Raw genomic sequence first — 19,558 nt, forward strand, 5'->3', positions numbered from 1 at the left:
TGAGGTGACCAAATACTTATTTTCCACCCTGATTTACGAATAAATTCTTTACAAATCCTACCATGTGAATTCATGGATTTTTTTTTACATTCTGTCTCTCACAGTTGAAGTGTACCTCTGGTGCAAATTACTGACCTCTGTCATCATTTTAGGTGGGGGAACTTGCACAATCGGTGGCTGACTAAAAACGTTTTTGCCCCACTGTAGATTAAAGTAGTGGGACTGAAAGCACCGGGATTTAAAGATTAAGAAATGTGGCCACAAACTTTTTATTACAGGGCTATTTAAATGCAAAAAGTTTAACTTACAAGGTTTTTCAAGTTAACGAAAGTGTGGGGGGAAATAGATTAACCACATCTCAAAAAAAGACACAAAAAAACAAACAAAATAACTCGTATTATTGTATTCTAGACACCCAGTTTAACTCTAAGTATTAAAACATTTTTAAACTGTGGAAAATCGATATCAAAGTGTGCAAACCCAGTCCTAAAACTGTAAAAAATAGTTTCCTTAAAAACAAATCTTTAAAATTAATACAACACATATAATAACCCTGGTAATTTGTGCAAATTAAATCTCCAAAAGTTGATTCTGTTCATCTGGATGTTTTCAGTGGGAGAAACGTTTCGTCACTCATCCAGGTGACTTCCTCAGTCTCAGCTGACTGCAGGTTTCAATCTTATAAACAGGACATTTGCATAATGACTGAAACCAGCACCACTGAATGAACAATGGGCTGGGAGGTCAGTTCTTTCATCATTAATATGCAAATTCTCCTGGCCATTGATCAAAGCCCACTGATCAATGGCCATGAGTACCAATCACATTAGACTTTCATACTCAGTCCTGCTACAGTCCAGCCTGTGCATTCACTCGGGGACCAAACAACTCCTAAGTGTGCCACATATATGATTTGTTTACCTCCACTGTGTGGAGAATAGTTTGACACTAGAAGTCTGCTCTCACATTCAGTGGGGAAACCTTCTCACAGGGAAGAGTCACACACTGAATTAATGTTTAAAGGAAAAAGCAGTGAGACTTCTCCTGCAATGACTGCATTGCAGGAGAAGTCTCACTTAAAACGTTACTGCCTCTTATTTTCAGTCTGGGATGTGAAAATAGGACATTTTCTGTGGAAGTGTCCTGCCAAAGGTGAGAATGTGTTTCCACCCATTTCCATATATATACACAATCTTGCAGAACTCATGCAAGTAGATGCTTTATTATACATCACAGGCAGTATGTGATGGTATAGGTTGTGGCTCCGACTGTCTCAGACTCAAAGGCTGAGTCATTCAAGTATTCAAGTGATTATCTCAGTTTCCTGGAGCAAATATGCTCCAGCTACAGGTAAGTGGACTCTAAACGAAAGGTTTCACCTTCAAACATGTTGCTCATCAATGAATATTCATTGTATTTCCTTCTGGAACTTTACGTTTTCTTACCAGATCACCTTATTTAATCATTTAAATTAACAATAACTGATAATTTATGGGACAGGGGTGGGATTAAATAAGTGTATACTTCTTCCCACTCCCTTTCAACATGTAAATTAATCAGAATGTTTTTTTGTATGTAATTTGTATAGTATATTTTTTTTCTCTCATTTCTTTTCTAAATGTACTTGTATATTGTTCACATGTTGAAATAAATTACCAATCAATCAAAAAAAAAACAAAACAAGCTTATGAGGGTGGAATTGCTCCTCTGAATAATATGAATACATTTAAATAACTAAATCAGCTGGTACAGTAAGTGCAAACCAAATAATTAATACTAACAATGCTGCTTACAAGACTCTAAGCTTTAAACAGGAAAAACAAGCTCTGCTCTTGTTTGCTACAGCAAGACAAATGAAATTTAAATACCAAATACAAGGGGTCTGTAGCTGGGATAATAATGTAGTCTAAAACTGGTGACTTACACTAATTAAATACACACAAATGGAAGAAAACCCAGAATAAACAAACAAATCTAAAGTGAATGCCATTTCTCGTTGCTTACGTGTTCATGTGGCTTCAAAGAAAGGAAGAAAAAAAATCGGGACAAAAACCTTTCATCTGCTCACTTTAACAATGTCTCATCCTTCTTTTCAAGGACAGAAAAACCTGTAACACAGCCAGCAGTTCTGTTTCATGTCATCATGTTATCGGTACACATAAACACCCAAGTCACCTGTTATTAATATCATAATTAGGACTAATAGAGCTGTTTACAACATTCAAATTAACCTACGAGGGATCAAGCAAAAAAAAAAAATGGATAAATAAATAGAATTGTTAACCCATCCTCTGAACGTCACACAGGTTGAATGCATCTGCAGTACCGTCAAACCATTAGAAGTTTTGGCGTCACTGTCTACGTCAAGCTGCTCGGGGTTATAACTGAATCAGACTCCATTTTATTAGACATTTCTCTCTGTTTTTGTTTCATAGAAAATTCTCTAAAAACATCCCATCGTTGTGTTCACTGTGTACTGTTCCGCTTCTTCATATTCAGATCCACATCTCCTGCGACATTCAGTTCATGATTATTTTGTGGGGATTTTTCATTAACGTTTTTGTTGTTATGGTGTCCACCTGTGCTCTGTGGTGCTCTCTGTCGTGTTTTATTTTGAAAGTGTCTTGTTCTGCTTCCTTTGTCTGGTTGGTTCAGTCTCAAACATCAACCCAGTGATCAAAAAAAACACAAAACCCTTGCTGACTTCAGTGACATCACCTGATTGGTCAGCAGCAGAGCTTTGACGTCAACATGTTTAAAGACTTCCTGTCTGATGTTAAGGACCTCACTTTGAATCGTGGGACTTTTGCTCAATGTTTTGGGTTTTTTGGTCTCGAGTTCTGTTTGTTTCTTTGTTTCATCTTTGTGTTTTTCTTCTTAGTTTGTTCTTATTTTATTCTCAGTTGTGATTCGGGGGGGGGGGGGGGGTTAGCTTAATCTTGTCTTGGGTCTAAATCCTGGCTGCTGCACAGCCGTGACATTGACATTGTCAAATAACCTGTTACTCATTTTTTTAATTCTTCTGATTTTATTTAAAGTTTGGGGTGGTTGCTTTGCCCAAAGATTTTCTGTTCTTAACTTTTTTTTCTGTACTGGATTTCTTCTGAGGCAACCCATGTTTAATGTCCCAGCACTGTATTGTGTGAGTAATTCCCTCAGGCCACTCTGCAGACGTTTGGACTTGGAGAAAGTTTGTACGAAGGCTCAAAATATCCACCAAAGGGTCCTCGCGCACTTGACAAATTGACCGTGGGACACCCCTAAGCCCTCACAGACTTAGCTGGATGATGCTTCAAGTGTGTGAGGGTGGACACTGAGATTAGGTCTGATCCTCATCAGCCAATCAGCCCTGTGTGCATATTTATTCATGTGTTGCCGTCTGTTTTTGTTAGCTTGTTTGTTTACGAGCGCTTCAGCAGTTCTCACTGCTTTCCTTCCTTTGGCACGCTTTCTGATGTTTGAGTTTGTCATTTCTCTTGGATTCATTTTACCCTACTGTGCTTTTTTTGAGGATTTTTATAATTCAATCAATACTGTTTTTTTATTTGCATCTGAAAAATCAGGTTCAATTCAAAAAATAAATGCTGCAAATTCATCCTGTGAAATTATATGGTTGGTGTGAACGGCTGCATTAAGATCTGAAGTATATTAATGTGCAAAATATTTGCATGAATTTTATATGTCCAGTGAGTAAAATCTATTATTCTTAGAAATACACAGAAACAAAATCTGGCTTTGTTGTGTAATGACACCTGATGATCCTGATTAAAGTCACTCATTCCAACAAACACTGTACCACATCTCTAATTTGGATCTTATTTAATGTGCATGGTACTTACATACTGCGACTTGTCCAGTGATGCTATGCTAACAGTTTTTAAGCTGTCGAGCAGAGCAGAGTCCAAGTCCTGCAATCCCGCCCTGGAATACACAACTTTGTCCTTCACGAAGATGCTGACTGCTCGTAGCATGAAGGAAACAAAGAGGTGCATGTGGATGTAGTTTCTGGTGCAGTGAAGACGCCTGCCACACAAGCAAAGACAAAGTTATAAAAACTGCAAAGCATTTCTCATAAATGATGAAATGAGTCCAAGGCTACCCTTGTGGCACTGTTGAGCAGAAATGCAAAAAAGTATAAAAACATGATCTCATGACCACAAACACCAGTAAAGCCGGAGAGTTTAAACGATCTTCTTCCCTCCTGTGTCATCTCTGTAATGTCAGCTATAGGAGTTGAATGTGTATATGTGTGTTCCATTTAACAGAAAATAATCCACCAGTTTTATGCAACATTCAGCCTCAACAGGAAGAGGAGCTGGTGAATAGTAGATAAACAGAGCTGACAGAGGGGACGAATCCTCAGCGATCCTGTCTATTTCTGTCAGAGGAGTGAAACTGTCGATGCAGCACATGCCTGCCCTGTAAATCATCGACGTACAGAGCACCGTGACACACAGGTGTACTGAGTTTTTCCACCGTATGGCCGGTAAAGAAACTGTCAAGGATTTTCAAACTGTCTCATTGTAAGCACGGGTCTCTGGCTATATAACTGTGCAAGGATAAGAGTACGCCTCTGTTAAAGCCAGCGCAGCACTTCTATATCTCTGTTCTGTTTTGCTGCAGTAAACACAGAGAGCATTAAAAACTGTAAAACCTTGCAAACAAATATTCACTATTTAAGTATTAGTGTTGCTGTCACTGCTCCTGTTGTTCCTGCATATAATTACCATGAGCAGTACAGGAACATGAGGCAGAGAGAGGGGGGGGGGGGAACAAATCCTTGCAAACTCCTGTTAAACGAGTGGCCAAGTCATTGTCTTCAGGGTTGAAGATGATGCAACTGTTTGGTGTATTTTACTCAACAGTTGGGGTTTGTTCAAACGTGTGACTGAAGCTCAGCTTATGTGTTTTATTCTTCCTTAATTGGATTTTAAGAAGTGGTGAACTGTGGTAGAGAACACCGAGGCAGCTGCGCTCCGACGGACCTTTCAAACATGTGTAGTGTTTATATTTCATGCCTTCACAGTATGATGAATTCATAATGTCTCCACCTAATTTTCAACTGCAAATGTATAAAGTAAGTTTAAATAACCAGATGTTTTTTCCATAATTTATTTTCAAGACAGCAGGGAGGAGGTTGTTGTTGTTGTTGTTGTGTTTGTGTTTGTGTTTTGTTTTGTTGTTTGTTTGTTTGTTTGTTTGTTTTGGGGGGGGGGGATTAAGACACTTTTTGATGACCATTATCTTGTCCTGTTTTACCCAAATATGACAACACAACAGCCATACAAACATTATTTATTATTTATTTTAATGAAAGTGTAAATGACAATTTATATAACCATGTTTAACCCTTACATCAGTTAAACACTGTCCTCACTCCTATATACTGCCATCTATAATTGGCAGTATTATTTCATCATCATCACTCAGACCACAAAACGTTAAAAATAATGACTGCAGACTCGTCTCTGCATTCAAACTGCTGTCAAACATCAAAACTGACTTGAAGTTTCTGATACTTCAAAACAATTAATCCCTGTGTGTTTTTGTTTTTTCCTACTCTGGAAAACACTGCACTGCTCAGCACAGCTGACTGTGGCTTGCATAGGGTTAATGTACTGCAGCTCTTTAAAGGGCGCTTTACATTTTCTAACACACATTGTGTACATTATCACTAGAGACAAAAACTGAGGCAGACAGCAGCGGGAGCTTTGAGGGCTGATAAAGAATCAGAATCAGAGATTTGTCGGCACTTTAAGAAGTCAGAAACACTGGATTTAAGGCCTGTATTTTTCAAACGGAGCCTTGATGGCTCTTTGAAATTTCAGCTGCAAATGATCAAGAAAATGTGCTCTGTTTGAAGTTTCCCTTTTTAAACATGCATCTCTGATCACCTCGGGCACTTTAGCATCTGAAGAGTAAGAGGATGTTTACTCAACTTTCAGCTTCCATCTCTCGCAATCAAATCCAGCAACCCAGTCAAAACTTGGTGTTAAAATCAGGAGGAAGTTTACCTACACACAGAATACCCATCAGTGGTGGCACAGAGCTCATTGTTCTGGATTATTTTTATGCAGAAGGCAGGAGAGGTGCTTCTAAATGGGAACGTGTAACACTGGTGTTGCATAAATGACCAGTTCTTACACTCAGGTTTTAAATCTTAAGAAATGTCGTCTTCAGTAAGTGGGTTTTTGTGTGATATACAATTTCAGGTGGGCAGGGATTTCGAAAAGGTTTTTGAAGTGTTGATGGGATTATTACACCTACCGTAACACGCCATAATAAATCTGGAGAGCCCTGCCAGTGGAACTGCAAAATCAAAGGCAGTTTGAAATGATCGCCTCCTGTTTACTTGCATCTCTCTCAGGTCCATGTGAAACGAGGTTTTCATCTACATCAAAGCTTTTATTTTCATAATTTAAAATATTTCTTTACACTTGTTTGAATCCTCTTATGTAAGGAAGCAAGCGGTTACAGTAAGTCACATAATTTGCAGAGTCTTTTTCAGATGAATGTGGTTGGCTGCTCCGTCTCCAGTTACCGGATCATTAGAGGTATCTTCCTGTTGCTTGGATATAACCTGCCTTCAAAAATACTAAAAATAACTGAGCCCATGATTCTGCAGTTTCCTTTTCAAGGTTACTTAAAATAACATCATTCAGAAGCTGTTATTCGTTAGAACTAATCAATTTAAATCGAACCAGTTAAGAAATTAATTTACCCTAATCAGTGATGGACATTGATAACTTTGATGGCTATTGTGATTTTGAAGATCAGATTCTGTATCCATTCCTTTACTGGTTTCCACAGATGTTCAGCAAACCACTTTTATTCAGTGTGTGCAGAAGCACAGCAGGAAAAAGTCCTTCATGTGGTCCAGGTGAAAAGCTCCACTGGCACCACTTTCAACATTAATAGTGTGAATACCGTGACTGAGATCCTGTTTCTCTGTAAACTTTAATTGGGTGGATGCCGTAGGCATCCACACTATTGAGATCCTGTTTCTCTTTATTCTTTATCCTTTATTATTCTAGTTGCTCCGTTTCTTTGCCGCTTAACTACTCCCTCAGTTTTCAGCCGATTTTTACCATTCAAACTCTAAACTGTTCTGCTATTTCTGCTTTCGACTGCTATATCTTTTGGTACTTATTACTATTATACTTTTTAAAATATTACACTTTTTTCCTTTAATTTGTCCCATTGAAATGAATGGGAAACTTCTACAATTCTGCTAAAACTTGCTTGTCTTTGAAACTTAACTACTTCCTCATACTTTCACCTAGAAACTCCATTCAAACTTTAAAACGTTCTCAGATGATTGGGCTATTCCTGTGTGATTCAGCTTTTTCATATCTGTTACCGTTTTCATGTAATGACTCTTTAAGTTTTCAGTTACAACTTTGTGATTTTTCAGAAAATACATGTGTTGCTATGGTTGCTATGCAATTAACTCCCACTGCACACTCGTCCGTTCTGAATTTTCTCTTCATGTCTGAACAACTCCTTGCTACTCGCTCAATTTCCACTCAACTTCCACAAATTATACATCAAAACGTAGGTATTTTTGCTGGCTTTAAGACAGTGTCACTATAATTATTGTGAGAGTTACGTTTTTTTCACAATTTGCCTCGAAGTGACACATGGTCTAAAAACTCCCCATTCAAAGTCTATGGGGAGGTTGTGAAACTCAGAGCTGAAATACTGAAACTGAAGGCATTTTCAAATCGTCATATCTCCTTAACGAAGCAAAGTTAAGACATGAGGCTTGTCCCTGTATATCTTCAGACACTCCTGACACTCACAATTCAAGAATTATTTTCTCACCTATTACCGTTCTGAGATGAGTTAGACTTGTTTGAGGGGTGGAAATCTGTCCTCCTCTCATTTTTCAAATTCCGAAAATGAAGCCGTTTCTTCTCTCGTCATATCTCCGCGACGGAGATACAAAGAGCTATGTAAATCGCAGTCAAAGTACACCAAAGTCCGCTGATTCACCCAGTGCAAGAATTATGCTTCTATCCCACCTAGTTTTTGAGTTACACGACGTTTTGTAACTCCAAAAAACGGCGTTTTTCGCGTCTCACCGCGATCTAATTCTGACTCCTCATCACCCTTTTTTTCAAAGCGCCCGCCCCCTTAGAGGTGGCGCGATTGGTAATGACACCGCTCTTCAGACCAGAGGTCGTGGGTTCGATTCCACCTTGGCCCACATGTTTTTTTTTTAACTACAAATTTATACACTATCACAGACCGGTAATTCATATTGATAATTTATTACAATTCTGCAAAGTTTAATGATTTTAGCAGCTTTTCTAATATGGACCTCAGATTCTGGTTAACAGTCTATGGCAGAAATACATACAAGTACACAGCCTGATGAAGCAGACAGAAGCAGTACCTCTGATTGGTTCTGCAGTTTCACCTCTTATCAGCACAAATCTCACCCTCTTCTGCTGTTTTCACCTCTTTTCTGCTAATTTGAGCTTCTGTTCCACAGTGCACTCAGCCTCTTCTGCTGTTTTCATTAGAATTTTAAGCTTTTCCACCTTTTTTCAGTTACGTGAGAACCAGTTTGGCTCAATGAGTAGCTGAAAAATATCAGCCTCTTCTGCTGTTTTAGCAGGATTTCAGAGTTCAGCTTTTTCACTTGTTTTAAGCACAAATTTCAGTTTCTTTACCTCATTTCACAACAAAGTTCTTCCTCTTCACCTCTTTTCTGCTAATTTGAGCTGCTGCTCCACAGTGCACATTTTCCCTCTCATCATATCTTTGCTTGTGACCAGAACTCATTTGGCTCAGAGGGTAGGGCATCTGTCGTGAGACCCGGTGGCAGAGGTTCGAATCCTACCTGTGACAGCTGCTACACATGTTCACTGCTTGCATGCGCTCTGCTTTCTTGACACTCTCCAGTGTGTCATTACACATACAGCCATCTTCAGCAAGCACTTCTGCTTCTACACTTCTTTTCAACTCGGCTTTTTGCTTCTTTACCTCTTTTCAGCAGAAATTATTCCTCTTCACCTCTTTTCTGCTAATTAGAGCTCCTGCTCCACAGTGCACTTAGCCTCTTCTGCTGTTTTCATTAGAATTTTAAGCTTTTCCACCTTTTTTCAGTTACGTGAGAACCAGTTTGGCTCAGTGAGTAGCTGAAAAATATCAGCCTCTACTACTGTTTTAGCAGGATTTCAGAGTTCAGCTTTTTCACTTGTTTTAAGCACAAATTTCAGTTTCTTTACCTCATTTCACAACAAAGTTCTTCCTCTTCACCTCTTTTCTGCTAATTTGAGCTTCTGCTCCACAGTGCACATTTTCTCTCTCATCATATATTTGCTTGAGACCAGAACTCATTTGGCTCAGAGGGTAGGGCAGCTGCCGTGAGACCCGGGGGCAGAGTTTCGAATCCTACCTGTGACAGTTGCTACACATGTTCCCTGCTTGCATGCGCTCTGCTTTCTTGACACTCTCCAGTGTGTCATTACACATACAGCCATCTTCAGCAAGCACTTCTACACCTCTTTTCAACTCATCTTTTTGCTTCTTTACCTCTTTTCAGCAGAACTTCTTCTGATTCACCTCTTTTCTGCTAAATGTTTAGCCTTTTCACCTCTTATTAGCACAATACTAAGCAGCTTCTGCTAATTTCACCAGAATTGTCAGTCTCTCCACCTCTTCTTTGTAAGAATCAGTTTGGTCCAGTAAGGTGAGACGCCGCCTATAGATCAGAAAGGCCAGGTTCGAATCTCGCTCAGGGCAATGTTTTTTGTTTTTTCAACTTTTTCTGCTTTTTTCAGCAGAAATCTTCAGCGTAAGGCATCCACACAGCATTTTCGCAGGAAATGCAATTTTTTCTAGTCTTCTACTTTATTCTAGTTGCTCCGTTTCTTTGCCGCTTAACTACTCCCTCAGTTTTCATTCGATTTTCACCATTCAAATTTTAAGCTCTTCTGCTCATTCTGCTAATGCCAGCTATATCTTTTGGTGCTGATAACTTTTATACTTTTTGAAATATTAAGCTTTCTATGTCATTTTTGACTCATTTGAATGAATGGGACCACATTAGCAGTGTGATCACCAGGTTAGCTTGCCGGGCTGAGCTGTGTTTTAGCTCAGTGAGATGAGCAGCCGTTTTCAGAGCAGGAGGGTTCGAATCCCGCAACATTTTTTTCAGTAAACACTTTAACTTTTTTAACACTTTTCAGAACAAATTTCAGCTTCTACACCCTTTTCAGCAGAAATTTTAGCTTTTTCACCTCTTTTCAGCACAAATTCCAGGTTGTTCAGTGGTTTTCTTCACCTATTTTCAGCAGAAACTTCAAGTTCCGCTCTTTTCAATTTCAATTCAATTTCAGCCTCTTCTGCTCTTTCAGCAGAATTTCAGCCTTTTTGCCTGTTTTGAGTATACAGTTCTGCTTCTTCACCTCTTTTCAGCACGATTCAGCTTCTTCGGGACCCTGCACATTTTTTCTCTCACCATATCTGTCTTTGGGACAAGAACTAGTTTGGCTCAGTGAGATGAGCAGCTGCCGTGAGACCTGGTGGTGCAGGTTCAAATCCTACCTGTGGCTGTTGTCACACGTCTTCTCTGCTTGCACTCAGTGTGCTTTATTGATATTGTTCAGTGTACCCTTTCAAATACAACGGTTTTCAGCAAAGACTTCAGTTTCTACAAAGTATTTTCAGCAGATAGTTCTCCTTCTGCTGTTTTCAGATTCCACTACACGGCATTCACACTGCATTTTCGCAGGAAATGCAACTTTTTCTAGATTAATTTCTTAATTTAAAAAAAGAAGAAGCTTGGAAACATATCCAAATAAAAACTACTACAAAACCACTATTTACAATTTCTTTTGGATGACATCTTTCTTATGTATTTGTGTTTTATCTACAAGGCCGTTTATTTTTCTTTATTTGGATCACAAATGTAAAAACCTGTAGCAGTCATGGATAAATGCCGGGGTTCTGGTCAGAGTCAGTCTGACACATATTTTGTTAAAGCTAGCCATCGGTCCGATCCCTTTTTCAAGAAGAAGGCACAAGTTGATGTTTACAGTGTATTTACAACTTCAACAGTACACCGTATCAACAGAGAGATTGCCCCTTTCACACTCAGTCCCACCAAAATCTAATTCTCAGTCTTTCCAGCCAGGCTGTTTGCAACAGTTGGCATGGTATTGACTGCTTACCAGGATCCAAGCTCTGTGCAGATGGCGATGCAGGGAATGACGAACTGGAGGGGAAGTGTGCACGACTTTGTTTTGAATTCTTGGATCTGGTAATTAGGGATGTGTTTGCATGACACTACACAGGATGTGACTTGTATGCTAACCTTATAGCCAGATAAGAATGGCTCCCTGTGTCCTTGTGTATATTGTTTAGTATGTTCTCATATTTCTGGTATTTTCTGATTGATTTCTTAATGTTCTTAGTTTGTTTATGATTGTCCAGTTTTTTATTCCTGGTTTATAATAAGTGTCAGTTCCTATTTTGAGTTTTTCTTGCACCGTTCCTGTTGAGGAACACAGGATGCCTTTGTGAGTTTCATTTACCTTTGCAAAGGGGTCAAACAACATGCCAGTAGCCTGCATTTTGACCAAGAGGGACTGCAAGCCTAGAATATTTATACAGACAAGCTATCTTTCTGCCATGGTCCGAGCGCTGTCTAATAAAAGATAACTCGTACATCAACACGTGGTATTTCTGAAAGATTACATGGAGACAGAATATGACAGCATGTCAGAGCCTTTCATTCGGCATGGTCAGCTTGACCCGGAGAAGCAGGGGTCTTAAATTTTCCATTATGTTCCTTCAATCTTTCGTTCTTTGTCGTTTGTCCCTCTCATTTCCCAATGCTTATACATTTGCCCTCTCTGTTCACCCGTGCCTCTTAATGTTTCAGTATCTGTGTCTAGTAGTTTTCTATTTCCTCTTTTATTTTCCAGCCTGATTTCCCTTCATGGCATTGATTAGTTTTACTTCCACTTTGTGTTTATCATGATTGAGCTCGCCTGTGTAATCCCCCTCACCTGTTCCTTGTGTGTATTTATAGTATTTGTCTTCTTGCAGCCTCCCTGCATGTTTCCCTCTCTGCTCTTCTTGGCTTTAGTTACTTTGCATTTTGGACTCTGTTCTCTTTTGGATTTGTTATTTTTGGGCTTTGATGAGACACGGCTCACATTTTTGTTCTGTCCATTCTGCCTCTGAAAGCTGCGTTCTGGGTACTCATATCTACGCTCCAATACGACAGGACAAAGTAAAAAATTTACATCAACTGTCGAAACTTTCAAAAATGTGGCTGTGGTTCTAAAATAATTGCTAAGGGAAAATCTTGGCTCCTGAAGGTCAGTTTTGCTACATCTACTGCTGCACTGCCGCTGAACGTCAACACTGGACATAAAATGATCTCTACTTGTCTCATGTGGACATACAGATGAGTCATTATTTATTCTGCTAATCTCTAACATGTCCAGTAGAGTGGATGTGTTTTAGTTTAGATCTGTAATGAGCACATCTTACATTTCCATATGCAGATGTGTGAGACGGCAGCGTCCCCATCACCACACTCTAAATTAGACTAATTAGCATTCTGCCATTTGAAGTATACTCAACTCTGCATCCTCTAGATGTGGTTCGAAACGGTACATGAGGCAACAGGAGACAAATATTCCAGCTGACGAGGGAGCTGACAGAGGCATCACAAGAATATAAATATCCCGGCTGCTGGGGAATTTTCATAACCTGTAAAGTTCAAGTCAGTAAGGCATTAAATGTTGCTGTTATTTTTAAGTTCCTGCCACTGCTGATTTTCAGAATCCAAAGCAGGATGTGCAGCAGGAGTCCGGCTCCCACTGATGTGTTTTCTATCTGCAGAAGCTCAGATTTGACAAACTGCAGTTTATGATTTAAGCAAAAACAAAAACTGCTCTCTTACCGGAAGTATCCAATGATCATGATGGCCACTAGCAGAGAGCTGAAGGACACGGCATAGCCAATGGTATACATGACGTACAGCCGCTCAAAGAAGTCTTGCTGTGACAAGAAAGAGAGACATTTCCTATTTAGTCAACTTCTGAACAAGACTGGTACAATTTACACAATCATGACTCACAATGGTATGGTGGAAAAAATGGGGCTTCAATGAGAACATGGAAGCCCAGCACGAATGGAGTTTAATTAAAACAGAAAAATGAGTCAGCATTACATCCCTAATCTTTGATAGAGTAGAAATTACTTCAGGAGTTTTAGCAGCAAATCCATTCCCTGGAAATCTAAGATAATGTAATCTCTACGAGGAGTGGTTAGGCTCAAAGCAGCCAGAAGATCCAGCTGATACCAAAAACAAAAGATGGCTATAAGTCTCTCTTCCTGGTAATGTTTTATTTTCAGAGCAGATGACATCCCCAGGGTAGTGTGGTTGCTTGAATATGAAAAGCTGTGTGGAGTGAAATTAAAAGGCTAATTTTATAAGAGAATTATTAATTTTCTTGACAAGATTTTAATTCTTTGTAAAGAAAAATGATGATGGAGGGAAATTAAGGCTGAGCTGATCCATCATTTTTAAAGCGACAGACCTGGAAGTCTTTTTGTTAAACACGCCTCAAACTAAATTTGAGATATTAAGCACATGTTAGGCTTATCGTTAAAAAGCTGTACCAGTCGCTCAAAGTCAGTTGTGATTTCACAAAAGCTGCAATCGAGCCAAGTTGGATGAAGGACTCGGAGGCTTGTAGATTTGATTCTTCTATCTAAAGCAAGTTTGTGGAGAGCTTTTAGCAGGTTGGAGAGGCAAACTTTTTTATTTATAAAGTTACTATTTTTTTATTGTTTTCATGGAAACAGCCCAACTTTCTATAATTCAACACTGAATGGAAGCTTGTTATCTGTTATCACTCGGCTGCAATTTGTCACTCCTCCAAACTCAAGTGTCTCAGTAAAGCAAAGTCTCTGCAGCAGCACGTCGACTACTTTTTGTTTCCTACTACAGTACACCCACTCCTGACATGAGGCATCCAAAGCTGGCAATTAGCCGGTGAACACAGCAGCAGTTAGCAGCTAAAAAGTCAAATATTTCCCCCTGGAGCTGTTAGAGACGCACACAAAAGACCTAAGAAAACACATGGTAACGAGTCCAAATACTAATGATTCTCCATTTATCTGTCTGCTGTGTGAATATGTGTGTGAATACACTTACAAATGCTGCTTTAAAAGGTGACGTGAAGGCATATTAATGTCACTAATGTAGTGTCAGGTTGGATAATCCATTTATTATTCATCTCTGTCTCTCTTCCACAGCATGTTTTTATCCAGTCTTCCTTCTCTCACCCCACCCAGTCGCAGCAGATGGCCCCGCCCCTCCCTGAGCCTGGTTCTGTTGGAGGTTTCTTCCTGTTAAAAGGGAGTTTTTCCTTCCCACTGTCGCCAAAGTGCTTATTCATAGGGGGTCATATGATTGTTGGGTTTGTCTCTGTATGTATTATTGTAGGGTCTGCCTTACAATATAAAGTGCCTTGAGGCGACTGTTGCTGTGATTTCGCGCTGTATAAATAAAATTGAATTGATTAACATCTTATATGTGTAGCAGGCAAAACAAGAAAAGGGGAAAAGTAACTGAAAGTAACTCTTAGATGAAATATGAGAATTTAAATGGCTGTAAACAGACGGATGGCGAGATGAAAATTTCTCCAATTATTGAGATTTTGTATCCTTTTCTGCCTTCAAATGGCTAAAATATCAAAATCTGCAGTTAAAATTGATATTTTCATAATGAATCATACCAAACAGCACACTAATCACTATGGCGGATGCTAGGCTTTATTGATTAATATGTTTGAGCTTCAAGAGATGCAGACTGTCTGAATGATTACATGTTTTTAAATTTTATTTATTTTTTGGTTGCTTGGAGCACAGTGTCCTCATTTGTCCTGAAATAATTCTGCTATATGATTAGTCACCAGCTTCTGAGAACACTTTGTTTGGTTTCCTTATCAAATGTCTGCTTTGTATTTTATTGGGGGGGCATATCTGGGCGGACGGTACCGTAGAGGATGTAAGAAATGCTTTTTGGAGCTGATTACTGAGTAGAAAATAAGACTGTCATAATCCTGCTGTACAAAAGTTAGCAGTATTTCAGATTTCCTTTAATCATTTTTCTTCTACAACCTGAGAAGGAACACATAATGAACAGCTAACAACTCATAAATATGCAGCCTTTGATGAGAGCCTGAAAGCTGTGTTAAAGGATAACAAGTAAAAAGGGTGAGAACGTGAGCTTCGGAGGATGAGGAGCTGTTTGGTTGTTAGACACTCGAGGTAAGAATATGAAGCTCTGCACCACAAAACAGATGTTTGTGTAAGATGGAGCAGACGGGGCAGCAGATGTTTCAGAGAACATCCAGGCTTATTCACAGAGGTCTGCTCTATGTATGTTTATTGACCTGTGTGCAACACTGCGCGAGGCTTGATTCACCCCTCGTTTATTTACATTCAGATGGGAAAATGGAAGATATGGCAGCAATTTATCGAAACATGGAAACAGTATGTGAGGTGAAAGCACAGTTTGTACATTTTGAAAGAGCTTAAAAGTCAAAGAAATTGTATGGCTGCTTTTTTCTTCAGCACAGCCTGAATGCTGAAATCAGATGCTTTCCAGATAGGATTACACTGTAGATCTAAATCTAATGGTACTTTTCTGCGTTCATATTTTCAGTCGTTTTAACAAGCTCTCCAGCAACACTGGCTGAAATCCAGCTCCAACCCATCACAGAGTGTTTTACAGGCAAGTGTAGATACTCAGTGTACCTCCCCAGACCTCCTACAGACAAACCGATGAAGATCTGAACCAAATATTTTCAAATTTAGATTCATCACTCCACCCTGCCACTGACTTCCAGCCCAGTTGTCTCTTGTCTAAAGCACACATCAGGCGTTCCTCCCGCTTCCCTTCTCTAAAAATGACTTCTTGACAGCCACCCTTCCATTTCTGATGAGGCTTCGGTGAACAGCGGGTGGATCAGCTGAAGGTTCAGGTGCATCTCTCAGCTCCTGCGTCGGGTCTGTGTGGCTCTCAGACACTGTTCATCTGCAGTGGATCGTTTTTAGGCCTGTCACTTCTTCTTTTGTTCTCCACTTGTCTAGTGTCCTTAAAATTTTTAAGAGGCAACAATGCCAAGTTTTCAGCTTATAGCAGCGTGTTGGTGTAAAAATACTATTTCATGCCTGTCAAACTGTGTTATCTTTGGCATTTTTCATGGTTTCAGCTGAAGAAACAGGAAGAAATGTGTCTTTGCAACAGGCTGCTTGTAATAAAGTGTCAAAAGATACAATTTAAATTTGGTTCTTTGTTGTCTCTTGTCTGTTTTAGACACATCTAGTTGCTTCATCTCTTGATTTAGGACCTTTTTTGTTTTGTTTGAATGATTCAAAGCCAGTGTTGAGTTCCTTAATAATAGGGAAAAGGGTGGTGCAGTGGTGTGATCGTGCAGTATGCACCCGGGAAAGGTCGTCAGGCTTAAGTTAAGGGAAAGTCTGGCTGCTTGGAAGCAAAATGTACAGAATGAGGGGTAGCTGGAGACTTTTACTGTATACTCACAATGGAAAACATTTCACACATACAGCTGCAACTTTAATATTTTATAGCGATACTTACTCTCCCATCTTCGTCACTGAAGGGCTGGAGAAAGCGTAAACACTCTGAGTAATTGGTCCATGTTTTGTTCCACTGCTCCACAAAGACCCAGGAACCGTTGATGTCACACTTCCTGTAAGCATGTCCTACAAAATGCCCATTTTAAAAATAAAAAATAATTTCACTCAAACAAAAACACCTTTAAAAAGGTTTAAGTAACTAATGCATAAATGGCCCAAACACATCTATTCTTACACAGGTGATCTGAAATTATTAATCACAATGAATAATAAAAACTACACCTTAGTTCTGTGTCGTGTATAAAAGGGAAAAAAATCATTTTTAATGCCTTTAAAAACCTTTTTACCTTCAATTCATTGTGACTTTCACATCAGGGAAAGAACGGATGTAAATCAAACTATTAATGACTGAATTTAAAACATTAATGTTGACGCTCGATGTGATGGACAGAGTTCGATCCACTTTAATTCTTTAATTTTTTTTCTTTGTGGCCTGAATATGAAGCTGAAATTATTCAAGAATCCTGCTGTAAGGACCAAAAAGTTTCACTAATTATCCACCAAATATGATGTTCCACTTTTCTGTGAAGAACACATCAGAGCAAAATTTCTCAAAAAGCAAACTTTCATCTTGTCCAAGACCTTCAAAATCCTCAAAACTCTTTTTCGGATTGTACGCGCTACCTGAGAATATAACGAGTCATGCTGAAAATGCTTGTATTAGATGTTCGCTGAACAGTTTGAGTTTTTCTTTGCATGTTAAGCTCTAATTCGGTGCTGGAAAAGAAAAGTGTTAACCTTGGTGATTGAAGTCATAGATGTACGATGGGCAGGGGACCTTGGTGATGAGCCCGGGGGAGCCGTGGGGCCAACAAATCAGACCGTCCCAGTCTGGAGGGCACACCTCATCTGCAGTGAGAAGATGAAGAAGTCAACACGTCATCGATATGATACCCTCTGTTTTTCCTACGTGTGCTAGTTTGTTTTACATGCCAAGAATATGGACTTCTATCATATATATCCATTCACATTGTGATGCGAATAGGCTTGTACGCTCACAGGCCACTTTGTTAGGTGCACCTGTTCAACTGCTCATTAATGTCAGCTCGGCACATCATTTAGCCATGTAGACATGGTCACAACAACCTGCTGTTCAAAGTGAACATGAAAGTAGCAAAGAAAGGGGATTTAAGTGACTTTGAATGTGGCATGATTGTTGGTTCAAGAGAGGCTGGTTGGAGTATTTCAGAAACTGTAAATCCTTGAGATGCTTTTCTCAGAAAATGCCAGCAGATCAACAAAGGTCTGTCATCCAGTGAGCGGCAGTTCCTTTGCACAAATGTCTCGCAGATGTCAGGAGAATGGCCAAACTGCTTTAAGCTGACAGGAAGGCAACAGGAACTCAAATAGCCCCTATTCACACCTGAGGTATGCAGAAAAGCGTCTCTGAATATAATACACCGAACCTTGAAGCAGAAAACCACACCGGGGCCGCTCCTGACAGCTAAGAACAGGAAACGGGTTATAATTTGGTGTCGCCACAACAAGACAATAAAAGATTGGAAAACTGTCTCGATTTCTGCTGCGATATTCAGATTCAGAATTTAATTTAAAAACAAACAAGTGTGGCTCCATCCCAGGTCACCGGCTCAGGCTGGTGGTGAAACGATGTGGCGAATGTTTATTTGGACCCACTGTTTGAATCCCACAGCCTACCTGAGCGTTGTTGCTGAGCAGGTCCGTCCATTTACATCCACAGCGTTTCCATCACCTGATGGCTGGGTAACGCTCCGTGTCACAAAGATGAAATCATCGCAAACTGGTTTATGAAACATGAAAATTAGCTCTCCCCAGTTGGTCTCAGAGCTTTTATTATTGATCTCCTTTTTAGTTTTCAGAGCAGAGATTACTGCTGTGCCTTTAATCTCCTAAAACCCGAATTCTTTCATGGTGTGCACTTTTAATTTCTCTTTGTTATTTGGGCTGATTGGGACCTGATGAATGTTTTTACCTGATTTTTGTTTGAGAAAAATGAGATCCACATATGAGGACATTTGTTTTAAATTTCAATAGAACAGTGGCAGTATAATGTCCTCATAAGTGGATATCAGGCCATTGTAGAGCAAAATTTAGTATTTTGGTCTAGACAACCTAAAATGTGATGTCCACATATGTGGATGCCAGGTCCTAGGAGGTTAAAACAGCAGTTTTAAAGGCCCGACTCTTTGTGGTGTCGGGCCTTTGCGGTGGTGACGACTTGGACACTCCAGAATGAGTTTCCTCATTGCCCTAAGCTTTTTGTTATGAATTCAGAATTTTAATCCACACCTCAAAGGGTTGATGATTTCAGCTTCCACTGACTGCTTCCCCTGTTACCCAACCGGGTTACAGAAGCCAGAGGGTGTGCTTTAAATCCTGGGTTTAGGTTGTAAGAATCACTTTTAGATACTCGTCAATTTTTTGCTTGCAAAAGTGGAAGCTCCATATACAAATACGACTCCCTCCTTTCTGCTCTCTGAGCACTGAGCATCCTTAATTGAGATAAGGAGTGCAGAAGAGTTTGTGGTCACATCAAATATTGATTTCCTTTTGTTTTAATTTTCCCTGTTTACTGACAGTTGGGAAAAGATGTTTAATCAAAAGTATTGATTCCATTATTTTTGGAATCGTCCTAATTTTTCCCCCATCATACAATTTAAAGTGTTGATGTTTCAGCTAAGCTCAAATGAGTTGAGTGTTGTTTTGCAGCGACTGTATCTGCGTGTATGGTTTGTACCTGTGGTTCCTGGTTCAGTGTTGGAGAGATTCTGGTAGCACTGCATTTTGATTTCATACAGGATGTACATCTGCTCCTGTGCAGAGAGCGGCCCATCAAACCCCATCTGTGGAGCACAGCAAACACGATCAGATCTTTGAC

The 19,558-nt window shown here is 39.6% G+C and overlaps 1 protein-coding gene across 1 annotated transcript in view; it reads right to left on the reverse strand.

The window, feature by feature from the left end:
• pth2ra (parathyroid hormone 2 receptor a) overlaps positions 1 to 19,558 on the reverse strand; it is a 68,712-nt gene that overhangs the window by 39,806 nt on the left and 9,348 nt on the right. Inside the window, exons 2-6 of the mRNA XM_085374059.1 lie at positions 19,418 to 19,523; positions 17,440 to 17,550; positions 16,643 to 16,767; positions 12,929 to 13,026; positions 3,840 to 4,023 (exon numbers count right to left, since the gene is read on the reverse strand). Of these exons, the coding sequence (XP_085230185.1) occupies positions 3,840 to 4,023; positions 12,929 to 13,026; positions 16,643 to 16,767; positions 17,440 to 17,550; positions 19,418 to 19,523 (624 nt within the window). The remainder of the gene's footprint in view (positions 1 to 3,839; positions 4,024 to 12,928; positions 13,027 to 16,642; positions 16,768 to 17,439; positions 17,551 to 19,417; positions 19,524 to 19,558) is intronic.

This window comes from Diplotaxodon limnothrissa, linkage group LG16 (assembly GCF_057381915.1).
Source record: "Diplotaxodon limnothrissa isolate DT_005_m linkage group LG16, D_limnothrissa_male_GT1.1, whole genome shotgun sequence".
NCBI classification, from domain to species: domain Eukaryota; kingdom Metazoa; phylum Chordata; class Actinopteri; order Cichliformes; family Cichlidae; genus Diplotaxodon; species Diplotaxodon limnothrissa.